Source organism: Xyrauchen texanus, chromosome 17, assembly GCF_025860055.1.
Source record: "Xyrauchen texanus isolate HMW12.3.18 chromosome 17, RBS_HiC_50CHRs, whole genome shotgun sequence".
Taxonomy (NCBI): Eukaryota; Metazoa; Chordata; class Actinopteri; order Cypriniformes; family Catostomidae; genus Xyrauchen; species Xyrauchen texanus.
The window spans coordinates 21,876,176-21,900,727 of NC_068292.1; the positions used below are offsets into that span (position 1 = coordinate 21,876,176).

Sequence of the window (24,552 nt, forward strand, 5' to 3'; positions counted from 1 at the left end):
ACATAGACCCTCATATTTCTGCATCGATCGATTCCTCTGACTCCCGACACGACAATAATCATGCACACACATGCACACACCCGGGCCACTTTCTATCAGTAGCATTATTACTGTGCAGAGGTAGAGGGGGAAATAATGGGAGCTGAGAGGAATTCATACAGCAAAACGAAAGATAACGTGGATTGCAGGAGAGTTCCTTGAAAATGTAGCGCACAGTGGGAGAATTAATAGTAAAATCCCACTAGGAAAGAAAAGGACAGGAAGAGATGAAAAGAGATGGGGAAATAATTGAAAAATTTGGAAGATAAGACCAGAAAGTTGCAGGGTGTTAAAGAGTGTGACCAAGCTGGCTCTCTGTGTCACTGCTAATGGCCGGACAAACTGAATTGAAGTATTGCTTTGTATAATATTGTAACATACAACCTTCAGATATTTTGGATGAATGGGGTCATCAAGAACACGCGGCTGCAGTATAATAAAAGGAAGAGCATTAGAAAAGAGAAAATGAAGGATTCTTCCCATAATTTTCCAATTAAAGTAGAAATGAAGGATTGAATTGGGGAGGATGGTAGGGGGAGAGGGTCAGTAGCGGTTTTAATCAACACACAATTGCGTGGGGCCCCGGACGTCGATAGGTATGGCACAGCAAAACTGCTTGAGGGTTGACATGTTGTTCTGGGTACACACGCGTGATTCATGTTAAAAGCTGCCGGGTCAGGACTGGTCAGTTTTTCATGTTGGGTTCGGGCTTGTCATTTCTGAAAAAATATATAGGATGTCTGAACTTTTTTGCCCACGCACAGATATGCGCGAACAGATGAGTTAGGGGCTGTTCACATCGAATGTGTTCTTGCGTGCATCTGCTCTGTTTTTCCATTGTTTTCCTGTGTAAACACACACTGGTTGAACATCCTTGACTGCTGCACCACGTCTCACTGTTTCTTCAGTGTCTCAAGCAGGACCGGCACATTTTTAGACACTGTTTCATGTTAATAAGTGCTTCAGGTTTAAAAAAATGCATGCAGAGACACCTACATTCTTTATCAGTCATTGAACTGTGTCTAGACGGTTTTAAGCACAGTTTTCAATAAGATTGCACATTCTGAACAAGTTCAGGTTGCAAAGAGTTAACTGTTACAATGTTTAACATTAATTCAGATTTTTCTTCAACAAGCAAAGTTTCAGCCCTTGATAAACTGCAATGTTATTGTTTCCCTTCTCTAGTGTGCTGCGGGGCCGCCGTGTCTTGTATGTTGACTGTTATAATTCTGTTACGAATGTTGCCTACAATGATTACATAAAATACAACCTCAGCATCAGAATATAAACTCCAGGGGAAAGTAAATAAAACAGGAATATATTACTATTGCATACAACAAATCCTCAAAATAATTATTCTATTTCTGTTAATAATTATTCTATTTCTAGTGTCTTATTATAATGACAAACTGGAAAACAATAAATAAATGTTGGGTTATAATAATAATCAATAACAAGTGAATTCCAAAATGTTACTGGGTGAAGTAGTAGGTTTTGCACTCCCTGTTCACCAAAAAAATATTTTTGTAAAAATATATGTTTGTAAATATTGCTTTTTTTATCACTGTTTTGTGGAAAAACTGGAAAACATGCATTAATTATCTTTAACTAGATTTTTATTTTATTTATTTTATATATATATGTATATATTTGGCTACAACAGTTGATAGGATGAATTTAAAATTATGATTTAAAATACATTTTATGTCATTTTTAAGCAAAATGTTTTGAAATGGGGCCCCGGCTTGGTCGGTTGCTTGGGGCCTCAGGAATTGTAAACCCGCCCCTGGAGAGGGTACAACAAAGGAGATGAGAGAGACACACATACACACAGAAAGTGTTTTTTTAGAAGGATGAGGAAGATATGTTGTTAGGTTGACAGTAGCATAATGACAGAGTGATTCTTGAGCTGTCACACAGACAAGAACAAGTGCACAGTGGAGGAGAAACGCGAACACGTTCACACTTATACTGTCAAAGTAACGTGAAATCAAATGGAGCCTTTTTAAATTCTTAAAGGAATGTTTCAGGTTAAATACAAGTTAACAGGATAGTTCACCCAAAAATGAAATGAAAAAAATAAATACAACTTATTTACTCACCCTCTTGCATCCCAGATGTATATGACTTTCCTCTGCTTAACACAAATTAAGATTTTTATAAGTATTATTATAGGTAATATTTTAGCTCTGTAGGTCCTGACAATCCAAATGAATAGGTAACAAAATTTTGAAGCTCCAAAAAGCACATAAAGTCAGCATAGTCAGCGTAATCCATAAGACTCCAGTGGTTTAATCCATATCTTCAGAAGCATTATTATAGGTGAGAAAGAGATCAATATTCAAGTACTTTTTTACTATAAATTCTCCTCCCTGTCCAGTAGCTGGCGATATGCATGAAGATGTGAATTGCCAAAAACAAAAGGAGAATGTGAAAGTTAAAGTGGAGATTAACAGTAAAAAAAAGGACTTAAAGATTGATCTGTTTCTCACCCACACCTATCATATCATTTCTGTAGACATGGATTTAACCACAGTAGTGGAATAGATTACTTTAACACTGCCTTTAATTTTGCCTAAAATGTTGGTACCCATTCACTTGCATTGTATGGATCTATAGAGCTGAAAAATTCTTCTGAAAATTCTTTGTTCAGCAGAAGAAAGAAAGTCATACACATCTGGAATGGCATGAGGTAAATTATTAGAGAATTGTAATTTTTTGGGTGACATTTTTTGTCACCCAAAACATTTTTTGTATTCCTTTAAGCTCACTAGAGAGAATTTGTTGCATTATCATGATTACCACAAAAAAATATTTAGACTTGTCCCTCGTTTATTAAAAAAACACACAAAAAATAAACGTTACATAAAATATACACTCTTTCACAAGTATAGCCACAAGACACAAACATTATTTGTGTTAACATGATTTGAGTTCGACAAAATCAGGAATTCAGTAGTGCCTAAGCTAAACTTGTATTGAACCTGACACATTCCTTTAATGTATGGTCCGGAGCATATTGTGATTGATTCATTTGCCATGTTATCCCAAAGAAAAAGTCTTATATTAAAATTAAATAACTTGTACTTCTTCTAAAATTACTTAACTTTTCAGCACATTTCACATGGAGCTATTGCATAATTGTAACCAATAGTCAAATATTTTAAGATATTCAGGCAGATTTAGAATGATTTTGCAAACTCAATCCAATCAATTCCCAAAGGATAAAAATAAAGTCCCACCCTACATTTTGTGGACAGAATATCCTGTTTCATTTGCAAATATGTCACATTACAGAAGTAAAATGGTTGTAAATAACATTTCACGTTGACTTTATTAAAAAATGTTTAATAGCATCTTACTGTTTTGGAGCAACCTATATTGTGAAGAGTGCTGTACAATAAATGTAATTCAATTGAAATAAAATTGATATATGTTTCAAACTTTTATGCTAGTATCAGTGAGGTGGGGGTCAGTAGAAGTCCAGTCTAGATGAAAAGGGATTGGTTTACAGTTTTAAGAATAATCTGACCTTTAACCTTCCTGTCACCCTTGACCTCCGCTGTCAGTCCAGTGTGCCCTCTGTTTTCTCCTTCAGGATGCCTTCTGTCTGTCATTCTCACTTATCAATATTCTCACTCAATCTTTATCACAACATCCATCTTTCTCTCTTCCATAATCCCAGCCTCCCCCTCTCCTTCTCTTTCCATTCCCTCCTTCACTCCTCATCCCACTTTGCTGCCTAAACTACATCTCTCTCTCTCTCTCTCTCTCTCTCTCTCTCTCTCTCTCTCTCTCTCTCTCTCTCTCTCTCTCTACCCATCCATTTCCCTCTGCCTGTTCACTCCTTTATTGTTTAATTTCCTTTCCTTTTATGCCCCACTTGGCCGTCTCTTTCTATCTGTCCTTGTCTCGCTGTTTGTGATAATAACTATAGAGTATAATAAATAAGAGTTTCTTTTGCCATTATTTCTTTCACTCTTCCTGAGCACAGGGATATCTCAAAACCTACATGGAGCCAGCACAAGGGACCCATACTACATTTGGGTAAAGGAGAGGAGGACTATGAGATGAAGAGAGGGAAGCAGAGAGGGATAGGGGGGGTAGGGGCTCTTCTGCTGTGGGGGATGGGGGTGGGTCTGGCCTGGCTAGCGGAACAGCTTTTCACCTATTTCTCTCACTCTTTCTCCCTTTTTCTCTCTCTCTGTCCCCACTGCTTTGTATTCTGTGGAGATGACAGGGGAAAGCTTTATTGCTCTAAGTCGGTATCGATCGGGGCCCTAGGCAGGGAGGGAGTGTACAGACGCCCATTAGAGGCACTTTCTCAACAATCGCTCCCTAAGAGCACAACCCCACCCCACCCTACCCCCTCTCTCTCTCTTTCTTTGCCTCTGAAATTAAAATTCAAGGTTTCTATCCTTGAGGCTTGACTGAGAAAGAGGGAGAAAAAGCGAGAGGAGATATTCTGATGAAAAAAAAAAGCAGCCAACAGAGACAAAAAGCAAATTAAAAAACGTATCATTATTTCAATAGCCTACGAAAAGAATACAAAGTGCCGAATTTCTCTTATTCTTTCAACTCACTGTTGGACCGTTATTCAACATTTTATTTATTTTTTTAGCTCATGAAATATTAATTTGTTTGTTTGTTGTTGGTTGAGAAAATGTAATGTGCAAATTGTATATTATGTGACTGTATATTAACAAACGCACAGTCTGTCTGTTCTTCTGACATTCACAAACATGTGGAAACAAAGATGCACATACAATAGTGTGACATGAACACTGTTCTTGTGAATTGGGTCTAACAGCAAACTGATGCCATAGCACCTGTGGATCTGTGTTCAAACCCCAGAGGGATACTTTTGCTTTGTCACACTCCGGAATGAGTTCTATCACCTATAATCTCCCTCTTCACAGAATTTCTGATTTAAATCAAAGTTTGGCAAGACAAGAGTCTCATTTTACCATTCAATCCTTCTTGCCTGCTCTTTCACACCTCTATCAAACAGAACTACACTGTCATCTTCAAGAAACCACTTTTGGTGCCTCCCTGACATCAGACTATGCGAAAGTCAAACATAGTATGCTATAAATATATGAATTCTCTATTATATTGCTGAAATGGCCTGTCCTGCAGAGAATGAACTTTGACTTTGCACATCTCCTCTGTACCCATGTGTTTATATTTACAATGGTCTGAACCATTGGAACCAATCCCCACTGTAAAAAAAAATTATTTTAATTGTTAAGGAACTATTTCTACTTGATCCAACCCTTAAAATGTATTTTGTTATTATAACTTAATGTAATCAGGTTGATTCAGAGATGTTAAGTTATATGTTTGGCTTGAATCATAACCAGTTAATGTGTATATATATATACACATTAACTGATATATATATATATATATATATATATATATATATATATATATTATTATTATTATTAAAAAATTAAGTTGAACTATAGTGGCATTATCGGCTCAAGTTTGACTGTTCTTGTTTGAAACTCAGTATGTATTAATATATGTCTGTAAGGTCAGAATAGGGCTTTCTAGTCATAGACTGCAACTGAAAGACAAAAAAAAACACCCCAGCAATTAAAAAATGTGGGGGCAAAAAAATGCCCCCATAAAGAATTCTTATTTGTACCATTGGATATATTTCTTAATATTCTATTCTAGGCCCAGTATATGAATTATCACAGTAAATTGTCTATTTTTATTCATATTAAGCATTTTAATGGATGGATTAAACTGAAGATTAAACAGTGACGTCATATTAAGTATGGTTAGAAAGAAATAAGCCCTAGAAATGCCCCAATAAAGGTAAAACATAAGCTCCTGAAACAACTTCTGAAACTGGTGTGACCTGGCAATATGTAAATATGATTAAGAGTTTTTAAACCTGACCATTTCCAATCACTGATGAATTCACTCTTCATACCAGCCACATGGGAATAGTTGAAGAGACTTCAGCGCAGCACAATTGTGCACCATGTTTACACGTGTGAATCAATCGCTCCCACGGCAATCGATGGGAGAGATGGAGAATGACAGAGAAAACCAGTTACCTTTGGTCATTAAGACAGGGGGAATTCCAGACTTAGGGTGGTTAGGGGGCTCATTGACAAAGAGGGGGAGAGAGACATTATTTGGCAAATAGAGAGAGAGCAGACAATTATCTATATTGATTAAAGTGAGACAGCAAGTGAAGAACAGAGCTCACAATGTGTCGATCAATAGAGAGAGAAAGAGAGAGAGAGATAGAGGAAAGAAGATCAATAGGGTGGGAACAAGATAGGGACAAAAATCAAGTGTGAAAAAGAAAACAAGTGAGAGGAATTATAAAAATGAGAATGCATGAAATAAGAAGTATTTTTTATTGCTGGCTGGCTGCCGACCGAAGCTTTCATCAGAAATATGTACAATCACGTTTACAAATCCAGATACTGATAAGAGTTAGGTGACCCAAAAATAAACACAAATTCTGTCATCATTTACTGCCCTCATGTCATATAACTTTCTTCTGTGGAACGCAAAAAGTGATGTTAGGTAGAATGTCAGGGACTGGCAGCCTCAGACACCATTCTCTTTTATTGTGTGGAAAAAAGATGCAAAGAAAGAGAATGGTGACTGAGGCTAACATTCTGTCCAGCATTTTCTTTTGTGTTTCTCAGAAGAAAGAAAGTCATACCGGTTTCTGTTTCTGGGGGTTAACTATGCATGCAGTCAGTTCTGTTTAAATACTGAAAGTGTCTCTGTGTGAGTGTGAGGCAGTTGTGTTTGAATATTTGTTGGGTACTTCATGGGGCAGACACCACCACTCTTCCTTGGCAAAGCGTGAAACACCACAACAAAAGCTTCAAAGAGGTGTAACAACAAGTGAACTGTGTAGACACAAGCAGAGTAGACAGACCCATTCTCAAAATATTAATCCCCTTTCAGACAAACTTGACCCCCCAACACACACACACACTCCCCTTTTCCGCTCCCCTTAGGAGCCGAATGCATGTCTACAGACTACACTGCCCATTGCTTAGTAACCATCACCCTCATTAGCTAACACCAGTAATAACTAAACATTAATTAAACCCTCTGACTCTGTTGTTGCTTAGTAATGTAACAATGTATAAAAGGCATGTATTAGTGCACTTTAGTTGGAGATTTAAGCAATGTGAGCTTTTTCAGTTAAAGCCATTGAAAAAATATAAACACACTGTAAGGAGATATTTCTACCAGATCTAACCCTTAATATAAGTTCTGTTTACCTCTTGTATATATTTTTGGCTTGAATCAAATTAATTATGATAATTTAATACAGCCACATTTTTTCAGTTTAATATATCATTTTGTGGATCAAGCAACATGCAGGAAACATTTAACCACTGATTATATGAAATGGTAAGAATGTGACACATTAACACACTATCCTAATTTCACAAGTTAATATAATACTTGTAAACAGCTTTGTTCTACTGTCCAAAATGAAGGGACTGAAGCACTACACAACTTGAGATCTATGATTCGCCCTTCTGGATTTAACTCATTAATAGGAGTTAATATAAGTTAATACAAAATTGAAATAGAAATAATAGAAATTAAAGGTAGAGGGTGAAATGGTGGATGGAGAGAAGTTGGAGGAATTGTCACAGGGGTGTTCGTATTTTCATGATATAACTACATTTGTTTATAGTAATTAAATAATTAATTAAGAAGTAATTTTCTAAATATTTGTAAAAGTTCCTTAGATGTCTTCAATCGAAAAACTACTACATCAGATTGGATCATGGAGACAAACCTTACAGCTTAAGATGAGGCAAGGTTAAACGAGGGAGCAAATAACACCCTCACACACACACACACACGCACAAAAGTTTACAGATAAAAAGCCTATTTAATATGAATCAGATCTCAACGGATACGGCAAGGACACAGAGTCTGCATGCATTGCATTATACTAGTGTAAATAGCTCCTTTATTACATAGGCCTATACTGTACTACATAAATACTGTACATACACAGTCCAATAAGCAACATTATCATATACAGGTAATATAAATGTCATTTCAAATCTGCATAAATAGTACTCAGTTTAAATAACACAGAAATGACCTGTGCTCCATTGTGCAATTTCAGAATGCTTAAGTATGACTATCAAGAGCCATGTGTTTCTAAAATATTAAAGCTTTGTGGGAAACAGACAGAAAGACTTAGAAATTAATAGAGGTCTGCAGAAAGATTTGAAAAGGGCAAGAGAATTCAGGTGTACAGTTATGCATGCATGGCATCACAGATCCCCTCCCCCAGCCCTTGGGAGTGGGTGCCTTGGAAACTGTCGCTAAGGGAACAGAGGACTAAGAAAGAATGAGAGTGAGAGAGGGACAGAGAGAAAGAGAGGGAAGGTGAAAAAGACAGAAAGAAATAAAAGCGAATAAGAAAGCATCCTGTGCTGCTGAGCAAAAGAAAGGGGAGAAAGGAGGTAAGTACCAAAAGAGAGAGTAAGAGGGGATGAGACCAGAAAACAGTACTGTATCATATTGACATTATGAACAGCAATGTGTAAGTCTGATTAAAAGCATAGCAAATTTTGTGTGTCAAGACAAGATATTATAACTAAACAAGACATTATGACATCTCATTGAAACCTTCTAAATGTGATGTTATTACATTACTTAAGAAGGCAGCAGTGGGACTAGTCAAGGCCTGCAGAGAGCCGTGTGTATGTCTGTATGCCTATTCATCTATTCTACACAGAGAAATGGAACACATCCACATTCCTTCTTACTAATACAAAAGAATGAAAGAATGAGTCTGGGCTCTTTGTTATATATTTTGTATTAATCTCAATATCTGTTAAACTAGACCACTATCTAACTAATATGAAAGCTGATTAATATCTCAAATACAAAAAATATTTCATTTGCCAGCCATCAGATAGGAAATTATTCAGTATTATGCCCTACAATCATATGGCTTTAATGTAAATTTATGCTGATGTAAAAGTTCACATTTCCATTTATATTCCATATACTCCTGCAGCCACATCCACCTGGGCCTGAGACAAGCATCTCCTGTTACATCATTCATGAGCCTCCTTGAATATCAAACTGCTCGAGCACTGTTTACATCACCATGCTGAAAAGTCACAGTTCACCAAAAGAGATAAATATGGGGGCATATTTAGAGGCCATTACAGAAGAGCTGACCAAAATAGCCATCTCACCTCCAATCCAGCAAATAACCCAAATCTACATAAAGTGAAACTTAACTTGGGCTAGTAGGTCTTCATCCCAAATCAGAGGTTTAAAGCTGATGTGTGTAACTTCTGTGCCACTATCGTCCTACAGCAAACTGAATTTGTTCAAAATAATCCAGAAAACCCCCAGTCTTCTATTGGTTGCGCACACAGAGCCACGTTTTTGCAATTTTAGGTAAAATCAACCTACAAATGCATGGCTTACTTATAACTGTCTGTGTAAATTAAGCAGGAATATGAGCAACTTAGTCTCATGACAACCCATTACAATTTATATGAGATGGAGACATTGCAAGATATCATACAGCTTTTATTCTCATAGAAGCCAGCCAATCAACAAGCAGAATTTCAAATCTATACAATATAGGCATCACATTTTACCTAGGCTTCTATCCAACACTTTGTTTTTGTTTTTTAAAAAGAAAAGCTAAGTGAACCAATTTGGTTACTCATTCCATCCCTATTTATGCAATACAAATGACTGATGTACTGTCAAAAACATGTAACACGCTTCCCTCGTCCTGTTTCATACCCCCATGTTTCTCTTTCTTCCTCTTTCTTCCATGGTACACAACAGTGGTTTCCCTAATAAAATCATCTTTTTAGGGTTTGGATAAATACTAGACTATAGTTAACTACGTTAGACTATATTAACTTTGGGTTAGGGGTTAACTTTGCAAAACAATAAAAATGATCAAATCTAGTATCACCTTACAATAAGGTTAAATTATTTAACATTAGTTAAAAACATCAGTTAACATGAACTAACAATGAACAATACTTTTACAGATTTTATTAATTAGTTAATGTTCATTTCAACATTAGTAATACATTTTTAAAAATCAAAAGTTGTATTAGTTCATATTAGTTAATGCACTATGAACTAACATGAACTAACAATGAACAATTGTATTTCTATTAACTAACATTAACAAAGATTAATAGATGCTGTAAAATATATATTGTTCATTGTTTGTTCATGACACCTAATGCATTAACTAATGTTAACGAATGGAAACTTATTGTAAAAGTTACCAAAAATCTTCATAATATTGTTCGTTAGTTTGTTTATTTTTCTCTTTTGGAGTAAAAGTTTAAGTACGAGCCAGCTCATATAATTTCTTACGATTTCGCCCTCTCTTACTATTATTACAACTTGACATGAGATCGGGTTGGATAAGAGAGAATTTCAACATTGAAAAAATTATAAAAATCAGCTTTAAATCAGTCTAAATTAACTAAATAGATTAACATCCAAACAAAGAAATGAAAAACTAACCTTTCAGGGCTGTTTAATAGAGGGTACATTATGTGTGGCTTTAATTGTAGAATTCCTACTTCCCCTAACATTTGTAGCGTTTCACAATGGATGAGGCTTTAAGGTTTATTAAAACTGACTCAAAATGACATATTCTGCTATCAGCTGCAACACAGCTGGGCAAAAAAACAGGCAACTAGTTCTAGAACCATCCAAATGTGAATTTACAGATACTTATCAACACGGGTGTGAGTGTATGTGGTGGGTGCATGAGACAGAGAAAGCAGAGATCTTGAACGGGTATGTTCTCATTCATACAGATAGGAGTGTTGTATCTGACTCCACAATACTATTGCAGCATTGGGAGTAAATGGTAGACTACCCCCACCTTCTACCCTGCTAGGTTGAGTCTTTAACCTTGACCTTTTGTGCTTCTGCTTCTAATAATGAAGTCAACCCTCCCCCCATCCCCATTCCCTCCACCCCTCTCTTTCTCTCTGCCCCCAGCTCTGCTGTTCAGCACTCTTCTCATTCATAGTAAACACTATTGATTTTTCAGCACAGAGAGTAAAAAAAGCCATGAATTTTAATGCTACTATCTGTCCCTCGCTCTACTTCCTTCTCTTCCATTCTTCTCATCCGTTTTCCTACATCCCATCTTCTCTTCTCCAAGATGTGAGGGAAAGCAAGAGTTAAACCAAGTGTGTGTTTGTTGGCTATAAAGTTTGAGTGGCTGTGTTTATGTCTGTGCGTATGTAAGGAGCGCTGACACTCTCCTATCTTTCACCCTCTGTGACTGAGACCGATTGATTTTGCTATAAGCAGTGTTGAGGCTATGACAGGCCAGCAGCAACAGACAGAGGAGCTCATCAACGGCCAATGAACACAGAAAAAAATCTCCTTAAAAATCCCTCCATCATGCCACACTAGGATAGGAGGACAGGGAACGAGATAAGGGGACACAAAAGCGTACAGAATAAGCCTTTATAAACTTTCATAAGAAACCCCATTAAACATTCTATACCATGACACATCACACCAATAAAAAAATCATAGATAAACAGGTCAGACTTAAGTGGCTACACAGGAACACTTTCATTTGTGAGGGAAATGATTTAGAAATCAAATTATTGTTTGACATGAACATATAATTCCTCATAAAATCTGCAATTCAGTGTATTTTTACGACTATAATAATATCTGCCATGTTGCACACTTCCTCAGAAGTTGCCTACATATTCTGAGAAAGATGAAAATGTGGTTATTAGCTGTGATCCTTCAGGCATTCCTGTTTTAATGTCCATCTACATCATCAGATGCTGGACACCAGCAGAGCTTATATGCACTGGTAATGTAACCTCAAGATAGAATAAGTACAAAGTAATAGTAGAAATAATACAAAGGACAAATTGCTCTCTGATGGAGTAAAGTCTCTTGGAAGAGTATACTGTAAACCCTAAAGTTGTTTTTAAAGTTGTTGGTCTAATAACTCAAAATATTTATGTTAATTGAAATTATTTATCTAAAAAAATCCATTGATTTTAAGTACAAAATTGAGGCTATGGGGAATAGCCACATTCCCTTGCAATTAAATTAATTATGTTTCCTTGGTCAAAGGGAACTTATGGGGCATAAAATTATTGTTATTTAGAATTAATCTAAATTTCACTCTTTGTTCGTATTATTTATATTGTTTTATTACAAATAAGTAACAAATAATTGTCAATACTTTATCACCATAAGGTTGATCAATGTCCAATTTGGTCAAGTTGGACCCTGTTAACATTATCACAGTTCTCCTGAAAGTGCAACTGAAGTACAGGCATAAAGTATATGCATTTCTGTGGAGAATGATTTAATAACTGATCTAGAATCAGTTATTACCTTTATTTGAGCTATTATTGTGCTGTTGCTTGATATAAAATGTAATCGATTCAATTAAATTTATTAACAACAGTTGGAAAAACAATATTTAAATTCAAATCTGAGTTAAGTCTACTTGCATTTAATTAACTCAACTTATAGAGTTAAGTTCATTCTATATGAACACCAAGTTAATTGATCCTAAATACAAAAGTTTTGGGAAACCCTATTAATCAATGGAAATGAGGGAACATGTTTACTCAATCAAATGAGTGCAATGAACTTTTTCAGTGTAAGGCTGCCAAATTGAAAGAAATTGAGGGCTATACTGTGTATTTTGGTTCTGTTTTAATGCTTTAAAAAGTGAATGGAAACAATTAGCTCTTTACAGAAAAGTGAAAATACAGCATAATGGATAGAATAATTGATGCAATGGGCATTTCATGTACTCAGGTGCAGAGTACAAATTGGCAAGCCACATATTGATCGATAAGCCCGGATTGAAGGAAACCCTGTTAACAGCATCCCTGTCTGGGGATTCAGACTCTATCCCTCCCCTCTCTCCATCTTAATTTGATTGATGATCATACTTGTCACTCAAGGCAGCATGTGGCCAATTACAAGATTTGTACGGGTAGGTGGCTGGAGCTTTCAGCTTGTGTCAGTTAAAAATGCCATGTGTTTGTAAGCGCTCCTTTTTTGGGGTGAAACTTTCCTAATTTTTACTAAAACCCATGCTGTTTCACAAGCATAAAAATGTTAACTTCATGTACTCAGGTGAACCTAAAGAAGTAGGGTACTGAAAAAATTTCTGTTTTCAGCAATAATGTAATAAAAAAGGGCCTGAAAGGAGAATAGAACAGATATACAGTAAATGCTACAAAATGTTAAAAAAAAAGCAGAAGAAAGACGGAATAGGTCGTCTAGTCACCTCTCACACTCTTAACAGCTCTTTCACTGATGTTTCTTTTCAACCACAAGAAAGCTGACTTTTTAAAATTATCCTGTCAGAAATATCCATAATACATATGCACTGTATATTTTTAGACACCAATTTCCACTGTAACATGTGGGCCACTAATGTACTTAAAATCAACTGCAGATCAGATCACCTAATTTAATCAGATCATCTCATTACGATTTGCGTTAGATTAGAAACATGAATTAATTTTGAAAACTTTAGGGAAAAGGCATTAAAAAATCTGAATAAACCCATGACACCATACCGCCCATGAAAAATTACAATGAAAAGAAAAGAAAATCAGAGGTGTGAAACTAATATCACATATGCCCTGAAAGAGAGTCAATAAGCCCTACATATGAATGGGAGCCGGGAGGCCTTGACCATCATAAATCTTAAATGAAATGGAGAAGGAGAACAGATTTAGGTCTCTGTTTCTTAGTAAGGAGTGAAGGACATTATCAAAGAGCAAGCTTTTATTATACTTTCTCTTTCATCTAGATGTGTACACACACACAAAGCGGCTGCCAAAAGGACAAATGATACTGGTTCATGCCCATTTTCAGCTTACAGCTTCAGAGGGTGGGCTTAATCTAAAGAGTTTATATTAGTGCATCAGTCTATCCATATGTTTATCGCAAATGTCTTTCCTGGCATTCTGAATATTTCTCAGTAGATCAGTTTGGCAAACCTCAGCCAATAATATCTCTATGAACTTGCCATTTCAAATATGAATCAATTTATTCTTGTTTATTTATCATCATATTTCAGTACAACCTCTACATTTTCACCATTCATCCATCCATCTACAAGCAACAGTCCTTAATATAACAATCTCTTTCTCCCTCTCCGACACGTGCACATGCACACAAATACACGTGTACCCAAATAATCAAACTAAATTAACACAGCAGTGCAGAATCCGAGTGAGCAGTTTTAGAGTGCTGATGTGCTGGTGGGGGGTGTATTGACCATGTGCTCTCTCAAAGATGTGTTGATTAAGGGCCTGCCTGAACACTTCTCCTACTCTTTCGCCATTATTTAGCCACCAACACCTCCAAAGTGTGTTTTTGTATGAGACAGAGAGAAAGAGTGATTAATAGCACAAATAAGACCTGAATACAATTAAGCTTTAAATATGACAGAGTCTGGTGTTAAGTCTAAAGATCAGCAGTTTATAGACCAAACACAAGATTGATTTCTCTCAGGTTGTATATACACACTACAGTATACAAACATACAATTATACAAGTCTGTGTGTGCTTGTTATGGTCACCGGGGGGTGAGAAGTAATTTGGGTATTCCTTACTTAGTGAAAAGCACCTTCGCCCAGCAGTGCTAATGAGCGGAAGAGTATCAGTAGTGTTAATATACTATAAAAGGTCAACCCACACAAATGCAAACACATTTCTTCTCTGCTGAAACTGACAGTACAGCTAAAAGACCTGTAGGAGTACTGTCACTAAATAAACATTATGATGACATAGCATATCAATCAGAACAAGCCAGGGTGTTGGAAATAGAAAGCTAGCAAAATGCAGTAGAAGATTCTGTATTGACATTCCTTATCCGTATGTATTGATTCCCCATTATGTTACTAACAAACCCAAGCTGACATTTTGTCATTGGCAATCATCTTAACACTGGGATTCCCTCGATCTATAAACACACAAACCCTCTCAAACACACTTTCACTGTCACTCACACAAATGCATGGTTTAGCAACCAAACAGAGAACAGAGATCCTTAAGAGGATGTATATCTTAAATAAAAGCATTTGATTTGTTTCTGCTAAGTACAGTATATGTGCATGTTTGTGTGTGTGTGTGTGTGTGTGTGTGTGTGTGTATGTATACACCGATCAGCCAATTAAAACCACTTGCCTAATATTGTGTAGGTCCCCCTCATGCCGCCTGAGATGCTACTCTTTGCACAATTGTACAGATCGTTTATCTGAGTTACCATAGAGTTGTCAGTTCAAACCAGTCTAGCCATTCTCTGTTGACCTCTCTCATCAACAAGGCTTTTATGTCCACAGAACTGTCACTCATTGGATGTTTTTTGTTTTTGGCACCATTCGGAGTAAATTGTAGTGACTTTTGTGTTTATTCCTGATAAGCCAACAAACAACATGAAAGACGAGCCCGCACCCATTTTTGCACTGATTTACACAATGGGGGAAAACACAGAAGAAAATAATGGCGAGGCAATGGTTTGGGAGATGTTGGTGATGTTATAATTGTATTCTTTTTTTCGTTCTTTTTTCCCCCTGATGACTTTCTTTACTCTTGGGCTCTCTATTTCATTGGCTTTTGCTTTATTGCTAGTCATTGCCGGTCACTCGCTTGACAGGACAGTGCTCACACCTGATGATAAAGGTTTCAAATCCATCGTAGCTTTTGAGACAGGGTCGTGCAATCTTCTACTCGCAGAGCAAACAGATGGAACAGTGCATACAAGAGGCTTGATAAATTTCTGAAGCAACAAGTGCGCTATTTAAACTGCTTTACTATCACCTGTGAAGCTGCACTCTCATAGAAGCAGAAAAATCTCTCATCCTGGACTAGCAACTTCCAGTTGTGGTTAAAAATTTAAATGAATAGCATGGCATAGATTCATTTTAAATAATAATTAAATACTATTAAATTATTTACTATGCTTAATTTTTTTTTTTTTTTAATAAAGTTTATAATCGAATAGTTACCCTTTGAATCGGAATCAAATCGAATTGTGAGGCCAGTCAAGATTCACACCTCTAAAACAAACACAATATTCATTTATATTCTGGCAACTGTCACCAGTCATTTGTTGGTGTTTAATCATTTTGACAATGAAACAATAAATGTTCAGCACTTTTCTGTTCTATCTTTACAAAAATCAGTAAGAACAGTTAAGACGTGTTCCAAGAGGCTCTAGCTCCCAATGGTCAACGGATGTAGATAGGAAGTCCCACCTTACAGGTAAAAGAGCCAATCACCTTTAGATACAGACATCGCCTGTCAATCAACTCGAGAACGCGCATGTGCATTAGCTATAAAAAAAATGAACATTTCAGAGGAAGATATATGAGCACTCCACAGTACGCTGGATCTGCTTAAGTTGGTTTAATACATCTGTTTAAATGTGATATGTGCATATTTGCAGACAGTATAAAATACTAGTTTTTTTATATTAACCTTTTTATCATTAGACAAGATGGTTAAAAGTTATAGGGAACTGTTGTGGAGAGAGAGAGGGAAAATGAAACAGGTGAGCACATTAACATTATGTGGTCAAACGTGTCACCGTGGCTCTGATATGCAGACAGTATAAATGACACTGTGTTTCACATCAGTCTATTATTGTAGTAACACAATGACATGAATGAAAATATCGGCAGATTTATCGGCTTTGCAGATATATCGGTCGAACACTAATCAGAACTGTCCATTAGTGCTCTTTCCTGATTTCTCTTTATGTCAATTTACCTGTCTATTAATGTAACACACATAAAACTTTAAAGGAGCTGTTAAAGGAATACAAGTTCCGTACAAGTTAAGCTCAACTGACAGCATTTTTGGCATACTGTTGTTTCATTTTTAAGGCATGCTTTTTAATACTGTTATTTATTAATCACACAATGAGGACTTTAATATCATGATATTTTTTTTTAAATAAAATTTTTACAGCATAATTTTCTGTAGGGCTGCTTTGAAACAATGTGTGTTGTGTAAAGCACTGTTCAAATAAATATTACTTCACTTGACCACAAAAGAAATAGACTCTTTTTTTCCTTTAAAAAAAAAACAAAACAAAACTGGATAACAGAGCCTTACTGTAACCTGGAATTTTGCTTTTTTTTTTTTTAAAGAAATGTAGGGATGATTTGAAATAATTTTTTTGTGGTAATCAACATTATGCCACAAATGCTGTCGATTGAGCTTAACTTGTATTGAACCTGGAATTTTCCTTTAATGGCATTACTTCCCAACACAACAGCCTATTACAAGAATAATTATTTAATCTCTCTGTCTTTGCCTCTGTCTATGTCTATATTCACAATCTAATGGGAAAGGGAGTAATAGTTGTATACACTAGTAACTTTATAATGGTAATAATTAGGTAATAATCAGTTTTTCACTCTCTGATTTGAATGGTAATTTAGAACCATTGATGCTTGCATACAGTATTTCTCTTGGTTAAAAAATATGACAGCATAAAATAAAGGAAACAAGGTCTGCTGGCCTCAGATCAGTTTTTAAGACCTCATGAACATGTGTCTTAGACTTTTCTGATGTTTAGTAGACTGTGAAGGAGAATCCACATACCCATAGAGTGTATTTGATTGAGAAAAAGTTTGTCTAATGCAAAAAAACAGCAGAACTGTTACATTTTTAATGGAATATTTATATTTCTTCCATCCATCTATAGCCGCTTGTCCTATGCGGGGTCATGGGTTGTGCTGGAGCCTATCCCAGCAGTCTTGGGCCAAAGGCAGAGAAACGCCCTGGACAGGTGGCCAGTCTATCACAGGGCAACACACAGAGACATACACATTCACAGTCTCACTCACACCTACGGACAGTTTAGGGTCTCCAATTAACTTAACCTGCATGTCTTTTGGACTGTAGGGGAAACTGGAGCACCTACAGGAAACCCAAGAGAACAAGGGGACAGAAAGGCCCAGTTGAGCCAGAACTATTTATTTTATAAAAATAGTATTTATTTATTCCAAGCAAGTCCCTTTCCTATTCCCTAGTCACTTGGTTCTACATGAAATATGTATTATGTATGACTTAAACCAGGGGCAGACTGGGACTAAAAAGTTGCCCTGGACTTTCTGTCCCAGAGCGGCCCACCAAACCCGCAACACACCACACCGGTGTATTCCGGCTCAATTTCAAATTTTTGTGTTGAAAAAAATTGCTAGTCATGACAACAGGCCAAACCAGTGCAAAAATTGTCATACTTTTTTAACATATAAAACCACTGTAAATGTGATGAGTGGACAAAAAATAAGTACTTTATAGATCAGACAAATAACATGTCTGACAACTTTTTTACCAACATACAGATGTTAGATTAAAATGTACATGAACGTACAAAGTAAAGTGTGTATTTTAGGTGCTGTGACAAGTCAGCATTTCTTCATCTTAATCACCTTTCAACTTTTCTGTCTTAGTTAATATGAGGATCTGGAAACAACAAGTATAATAATAATATGTTATATATGTATTTATAGATATTCAAGATCATAAAATGTGATTGAAAATAGATGAAGAAAGTGTCACACAGCAGGACACTGATGACAATGCTTAAAATTTCATGTTAATTACCCACATAACTATGTGTAAATGTTTATTTTAAAATATCAGTGAAAACAAATTTGGCCAGAATATGTAGAAATATAAATATATGTATAAAAATAAAATAAACATACCTCTTAAAGTGTAGATCTTATATGTAGATCATATGTTGCAAATTAATTGCTCATATTTTCACTCTATGTGAGTTTGTTGCATCTTTATATCTGCAGTGTTTTAATTCCTTCCCCAGATTATTCTTGAGAAAAAGTGAAAAGCTCAATGCTTTGAAAAGCACTGTATCTGCTGTCCTCTAAACACATTAAGCCTCAAAGACTCAAATAGCCACAAAGTAATATTTTTCATGGCTTATTTTCTGTAAGTTTATGGGGTGAGCATTGTTCAGCAAGCTGCGCTTCAGCTCCCAGAATTGCTTTTCGGTATGAATAAATTATGCAAATACCTATGTACTGCTCGTAGCTTTACTGTTTTCCCATTTTATTTATGCTACTGTTATTGTATTTGTTGTAACTTGCAGTTATTTTTCATTTACTGATTATTCAGAGCTCATTTTATATTCATTTTATACTTAATATGCTGTTTTTGGTTGTCACCATTATTGTGATTTGTAAGTCAAATAATAAGGTCCACACAGAGTTCATTTGTTTAAACAGATGTTTGCTCCTATGTGTAAGTGAGTTCAAAATAAAAACCAGCCATTGTATGACTTATCTTGTGAAGTTTACGAAATTTTAGCTTTGTTACGAGGTTCGCTTGTTGGAGCCCAGGTCAGCTGCCTATATCACCTATAAGACGGGCCAGTAATTGTTCAGCAGCGGGCCGGCCCAAATTATCCAGTAACCCACTGTGAAAACACTCGGAGCTCCCTGACTTGAACAATAAAAAAATACACAATTTACAGCCTTAATTATTACTCATCATCACTAATGAGCAAGACAACTGCATCCAAACATGCTGAATCTAGAGCTCAATATCACCTCTCCCGCTCAAACTCGGTTTTCCATACTTGTACTCATTTTTCACTGTCATCTGCGCCTACTTTACTTTAATGGTCCACCGCTTTTTCTTTTTTCTGCCTACTTTTTTTTTTAATCTTCTGACACTCGCTATTTTTCAGCGAAAGGGGCATGAGACTCTTCCCCCTCTCCTTTGGCACTGTTAATCTCTGCTGGGAAGAGGCTCATTAGTTGTTCCCCTTAACCTTCTTGTATCATTCTTCTGTCCCAATTAAAGCAAAACCTGCAATAACCTGAGGTTTGCAAATCATGATGGAGAAATTGTACATAGAATAGTGTAATTCATTTAAACATGCAAAGGTTGAAAAGAAAGCGTGAATAAAAATGAGGCATGACTTTGAATATACTTTATCCATTCCATATAATCTAAATGTATTAAAATTAATGAAAGTAATGTCTCAACACCTTACTCCTTTAAATGTGAAGGATCACACATACAGTACAAAAGCTGTAATGTATAACTAATGGTAACCTATTCAGTGTACTCTGAGTCATGGGCTTAGAATATGTGGGGGATATGCTGCCCCCCCTCACTTTTTCACAGGGCATATGTGTTTACGCTGTGTCTTTCATACAGCAAATGTCTAAATGTGTAAATGCAAAAGTTAAAATTTACTGGTCCAGCATGTAATTAGCTAAAAATGTTTAATCAACTGACAGCCCTAAAAATATAAATCTTATATATTTATTTTCATTTTGCACTAAACATTCTGTCCCCCTCACTTTTGAAATGATTGCTACACCCCTGCTTAGAGTTTGCTTGCTTATGCAGTTGTTCTTCAATGCATGCGAAATCCAGACTACACCCATCTTCTCCTCCTCTACCACCCCCTCCCTCCACCTTCCCCGTTATTCCTTCTATGTTTTCATCTCTCTTTCTGGTATAGAGGTTATATAATATATATAATATATATATAATATTTCTTTGTTTTCTTTATTTTTTTCCTTCACCTGTACTTGTCTTTATGGTTGTATTCATACATTGTTTTATCTTATTGAGCATTTATATAGAAAAATCTCCACAGTTTTACCACCATTTGTGTACTCTCAAACGGTCCCTTACCACATCCTCCACAGTATTAGCACGTTTTATCACAATGTGTGGACTATTCAGACGGTCCCTTACGCCAATACGCAGGCAAATTTCCCAACTTGTTAATGTTAAATTGGCGATCTGGAACGATTTCACCGTGACGCCAACGGACCATCTTAAATACTGGACAATCGCGTCCCGTATCATTTTATTTTGTAAACACGGGTCCCGTACAACCGGTAGGTTACCGCAATGAAACAAATAACTGAAAGTGAGGTCCGTTTGTTCGTCTCCAGTTGCAACGAACAGGCACAATCACGCTAAGTGTGATCTTGACTGCAAAAACGCAGTTAGTTGATCACACCTGTACTACTGTCTACCAGGCCATCACTGTACATTCAGATTTGCTAGCTGAAAACAATAACAATAAACAAAGTAGGCTTTAAATGCTGCTTTCTCTGTTCAGGAGACCTTCTCTGCTGTTTTAGCTGCTCTGATTCTCTCCTCTCTCCCCTCGATCCGCCGGCCCCGGAATCGATCTCCGCAGGATCGATAAGTTGGCATGAATATTCCCAGCTCACCGCGAGTTTAGTTCGGGGGAGACGGAGACGGAGACAGAGGCAGAGGGGGACGGACGAATACGGAGGCTTGGAAATGCTAAGACCAGAAAAACGAGACAGGAGTATTTTCAGGATAAACCCTTAACGAAACAAAACCTACCTGAGCTGCATTTTGAGGCGCGACCTGGTTGTTTTGATGAAGACAGTTGTGATTTTGGTAAACTTGACTTTTTATTTTGTATTTGACTGAATTTTGTTGCTGGAAAAGGAGGTAAGCGCGCGACAGAAAAACATTAAAAGGCGCGAAAATAAACGGTGGACGTTTCATTCCCACAGTGGATATGGGGATAAGGATGAAGAGTGGAGATTTCACCGAGCTCACAGATTCGGTTTTATGGGAAAGGAAGAAGGGGTGGTTGTTATGGAAGAGCCTTACCGGAGTGAGAGCGCAGAGCCAGCGGGGACTTGAGGCGCCAGGCGTGCAGGTCAGCAGTTCTCGGCAAGACAAACGGCACCGGCAGAGGCACAAACATGATCCTTCTTGTCTGGTTCTTATCAGATGTTCTTTTGATGTTGCTTTTTCTTTGCAGAGGTGGCAAGAGACGCTTTTGCACACTTAATTTTCTTGGTTCCGTTGAGTACCAGGTAAAGCTTGGGTGGAATTCTGGCATAAAACTGACTTAGTCATAAGAGTTACACGCTAGGTCGTTTATATATGCTTTCCAGTTACAGTTTACTTTTAGTCTACATGCATAGATAGTTACCCAATCGCACTTAACCTGACTGTATTTTCCCGGTGCGTGCGCGCACAGACACACAGGCGGATAGACGGACTGAAACAAGACAAACGTGCGTTATTTCATATCACAATTACTTTTTTTTATATTTGCCTAATTGTTTTGGTATTAAGCTGCAATACTTGGTATTATTGTTAGTTCTGTTTGCAGAGCATATCTTTGTCTGACCCTCAAATGCATAGATTTACTGTTTCCAATGTGAACTGTGGTGTTTCTGTTCCTATCGAGACCACTTTATCTTCAGCTGGCCTGCTTCACCCCTTGGTCGCGGTTGCTTTAACTCTGGTTATCTCTTGTGAAACTGGCGCTTCTGCATTTGTTCTTATAAAGAGAAAATATTTCACACCCTGACTGTATAACGTATAAAAGACAGCGAAAATGGTGTTATTACTTGGATATGTGGTGCATTTTTGGTGGATTTATTTGGTTTAGCTCTCTTCCTTGTTCTAGCTGCTACAGGCTACACATTCATTCACACAAAGTCACTAAACGTTGTTAAAATCGGCTGCATTAAATGGCATTGATTTGGTATTTAAATGAAAAATCTATACAAAAATAACTCAACGGGTTCGCCGGATTCGCCCCTCCTCCCACGCACCTTGTCACACGCCAGTAATTAAAACGCAATCAATCGATACATGACTAAATAAGGCAAACACATAAAGCACGAAAACATCAAGGGAAAAAGAGGTCATTACGCCGCTGGTTTTAAGATCACTTGCCTATCTTTTCGTCCATCCGCCTGCGTGTTTAGGTCTGTCTGCCTGTTCCCGTTATTTGGGAACCCCAATAGCTCATTCGTGCACGCTCTCCTCCCATACGCTCGCGCGCTCTGATTCCGCGCTGCCCGCAACATTGAAGCGCGAGCGGAGCCGCTACAACTCTCACATTACCCCCCTCCTCTCTCCCTCCCTCTCTCTCTTTCTCTGCTCGTTACGGTAAACCGCAGGAGACTAATACAAAGCACATCCTGGTTTTCATATATATGACAAAAACAGAGGTGCTCTCTCTGTCAGCGTTCGTTTTGTACACATCTGAAATTCCTTTAAAGATATGTATTTTTTTAATTCTCTCATTATTTACTCACCCTCATCCCAGATGTGTATGACTTTTTTCTTCTTCTGTTGAACACAAACGAAGATTTTTAGTAAAAATAATCTCAGCTCTGTTGATCCACTCAATGCAGGTGAATGGTGGTCAGAAATCTGAAGCTCCAAAAATCACATTAATGCAGCATTAAAGTAACTCATTTAACTCTAGTGGTTTAATTAATGTCATTAGAAAGCAATATGATAGGTGTGGGTGAGAAACAGATCAATATTTTAGTAATGTTTTACTATAAATTCTCCTCCCTGCCCAGTAGGTGGCGATATCCACAAAGAATGTGAATTTATGTGCTTTTTGAAGCTTCAAAGTTCTGGTCACCATTCACTTGCATTGTATGGACCAACAGAGCTGAAATATTTTTCTAAAAATCTTTGTTTGTGTTCAGCAGAAGAAATAAAGTCATACACATCTGGGATGGCATGAGGGTGAGTAAATGATGAGAAAATGTTCAGTTTTGGGTGAACTATTCCTTTAACAAGTCTCATACTGATTTATTTTTATTTGTCAACAAATGTTGTTTACCAATATGATTTGGCGAGCAAAGCAGGCTGATTGTATTGTATGTGTTAGGAAATCTCACCGTACCAGCAACCCTCCCTGGGGCCTTAATCAGCAAACAAGTGCTGCTTCTTTCTCCTATCTCCAATTCATCACGCACTGTCAATTACAAACCATGCTGTGGCGCACTTACACACAAGATTATTGTCAATATAGATTTTTAAAATAGAAAAATCTATACGCTAAACACTCCAATCGATGGAACTAAATCAATTCCTAGGCAGCAAAACTCTGTGAGTTCAGGCTCAGAAGTCTAGGCAATGACCGAGACACAAACAGGACAAACCGACGTGAAACTTGCGGCTACAAACACAGAAATGTACTTTATGCAGTCACAATTATTGCTATGTAAAACTCAAATGACATCATACATAAGATGTTACATGTTGTTGTTGTTGTTGTTATTGCTGGCAGTCACAATGTTGTGTTTATTTTTGTGGGGTTCCTCAGTCTGCAACAAAATCTGTTCCCTCATTTTGTTCAAGATGGGTGTGTTATTTTTGTTCCTTTTCCTTCTCTTGCATCTTGCTGTTGACAGATGACATCCGCAGGTCAACTGAAAGAGATGAAAAGAAGAAGTGACCAGTTGTCCCTCGCGTACCCCCTTGACACACAGAGGTAACGGGGCGCTCGGGCCCCTACCTCCAGCACTCCTTTCAGACAAAAGCAATTATTTCTTGTAGAATATAGTGTGGTTGTGCGTATCTAAGAGAAGGAGAGAGGAACTGGAGTTAAAGAGAGAGTGCAAAATTGAGGGAGAGGAAAATAAGATGGTGTTGGAAGAATAGGGAGCTAAC

At 37.0% G+C, this 24,552-nt stretch overlaps 1 protein-coding gene across 1 annotated transcript in view; it reads right to left on the reverse strand.

The window, feature by feature from the left end:
* Positions 1 to 21,826, reverse strand: part of LOC127657557 (POU domain, class 2, transcription factor 2-like) — a 55,829-nt gene extending 34,003 nt beyond the window's left edge. The window contains exon 1 of the mRNA XM_052146410.1: positions 21,730 to 21,826. Coding sequence (XP_052002370.1) covers positions 21,730 to 21,826 — 97 coding nt within the window. The remainder of the gene's footprint in view (positions 1 to 21,729) is intronic.
* Between the last annotated feature and the right edge of the window lie 2,726 nt (positions 21,827 to 24,552).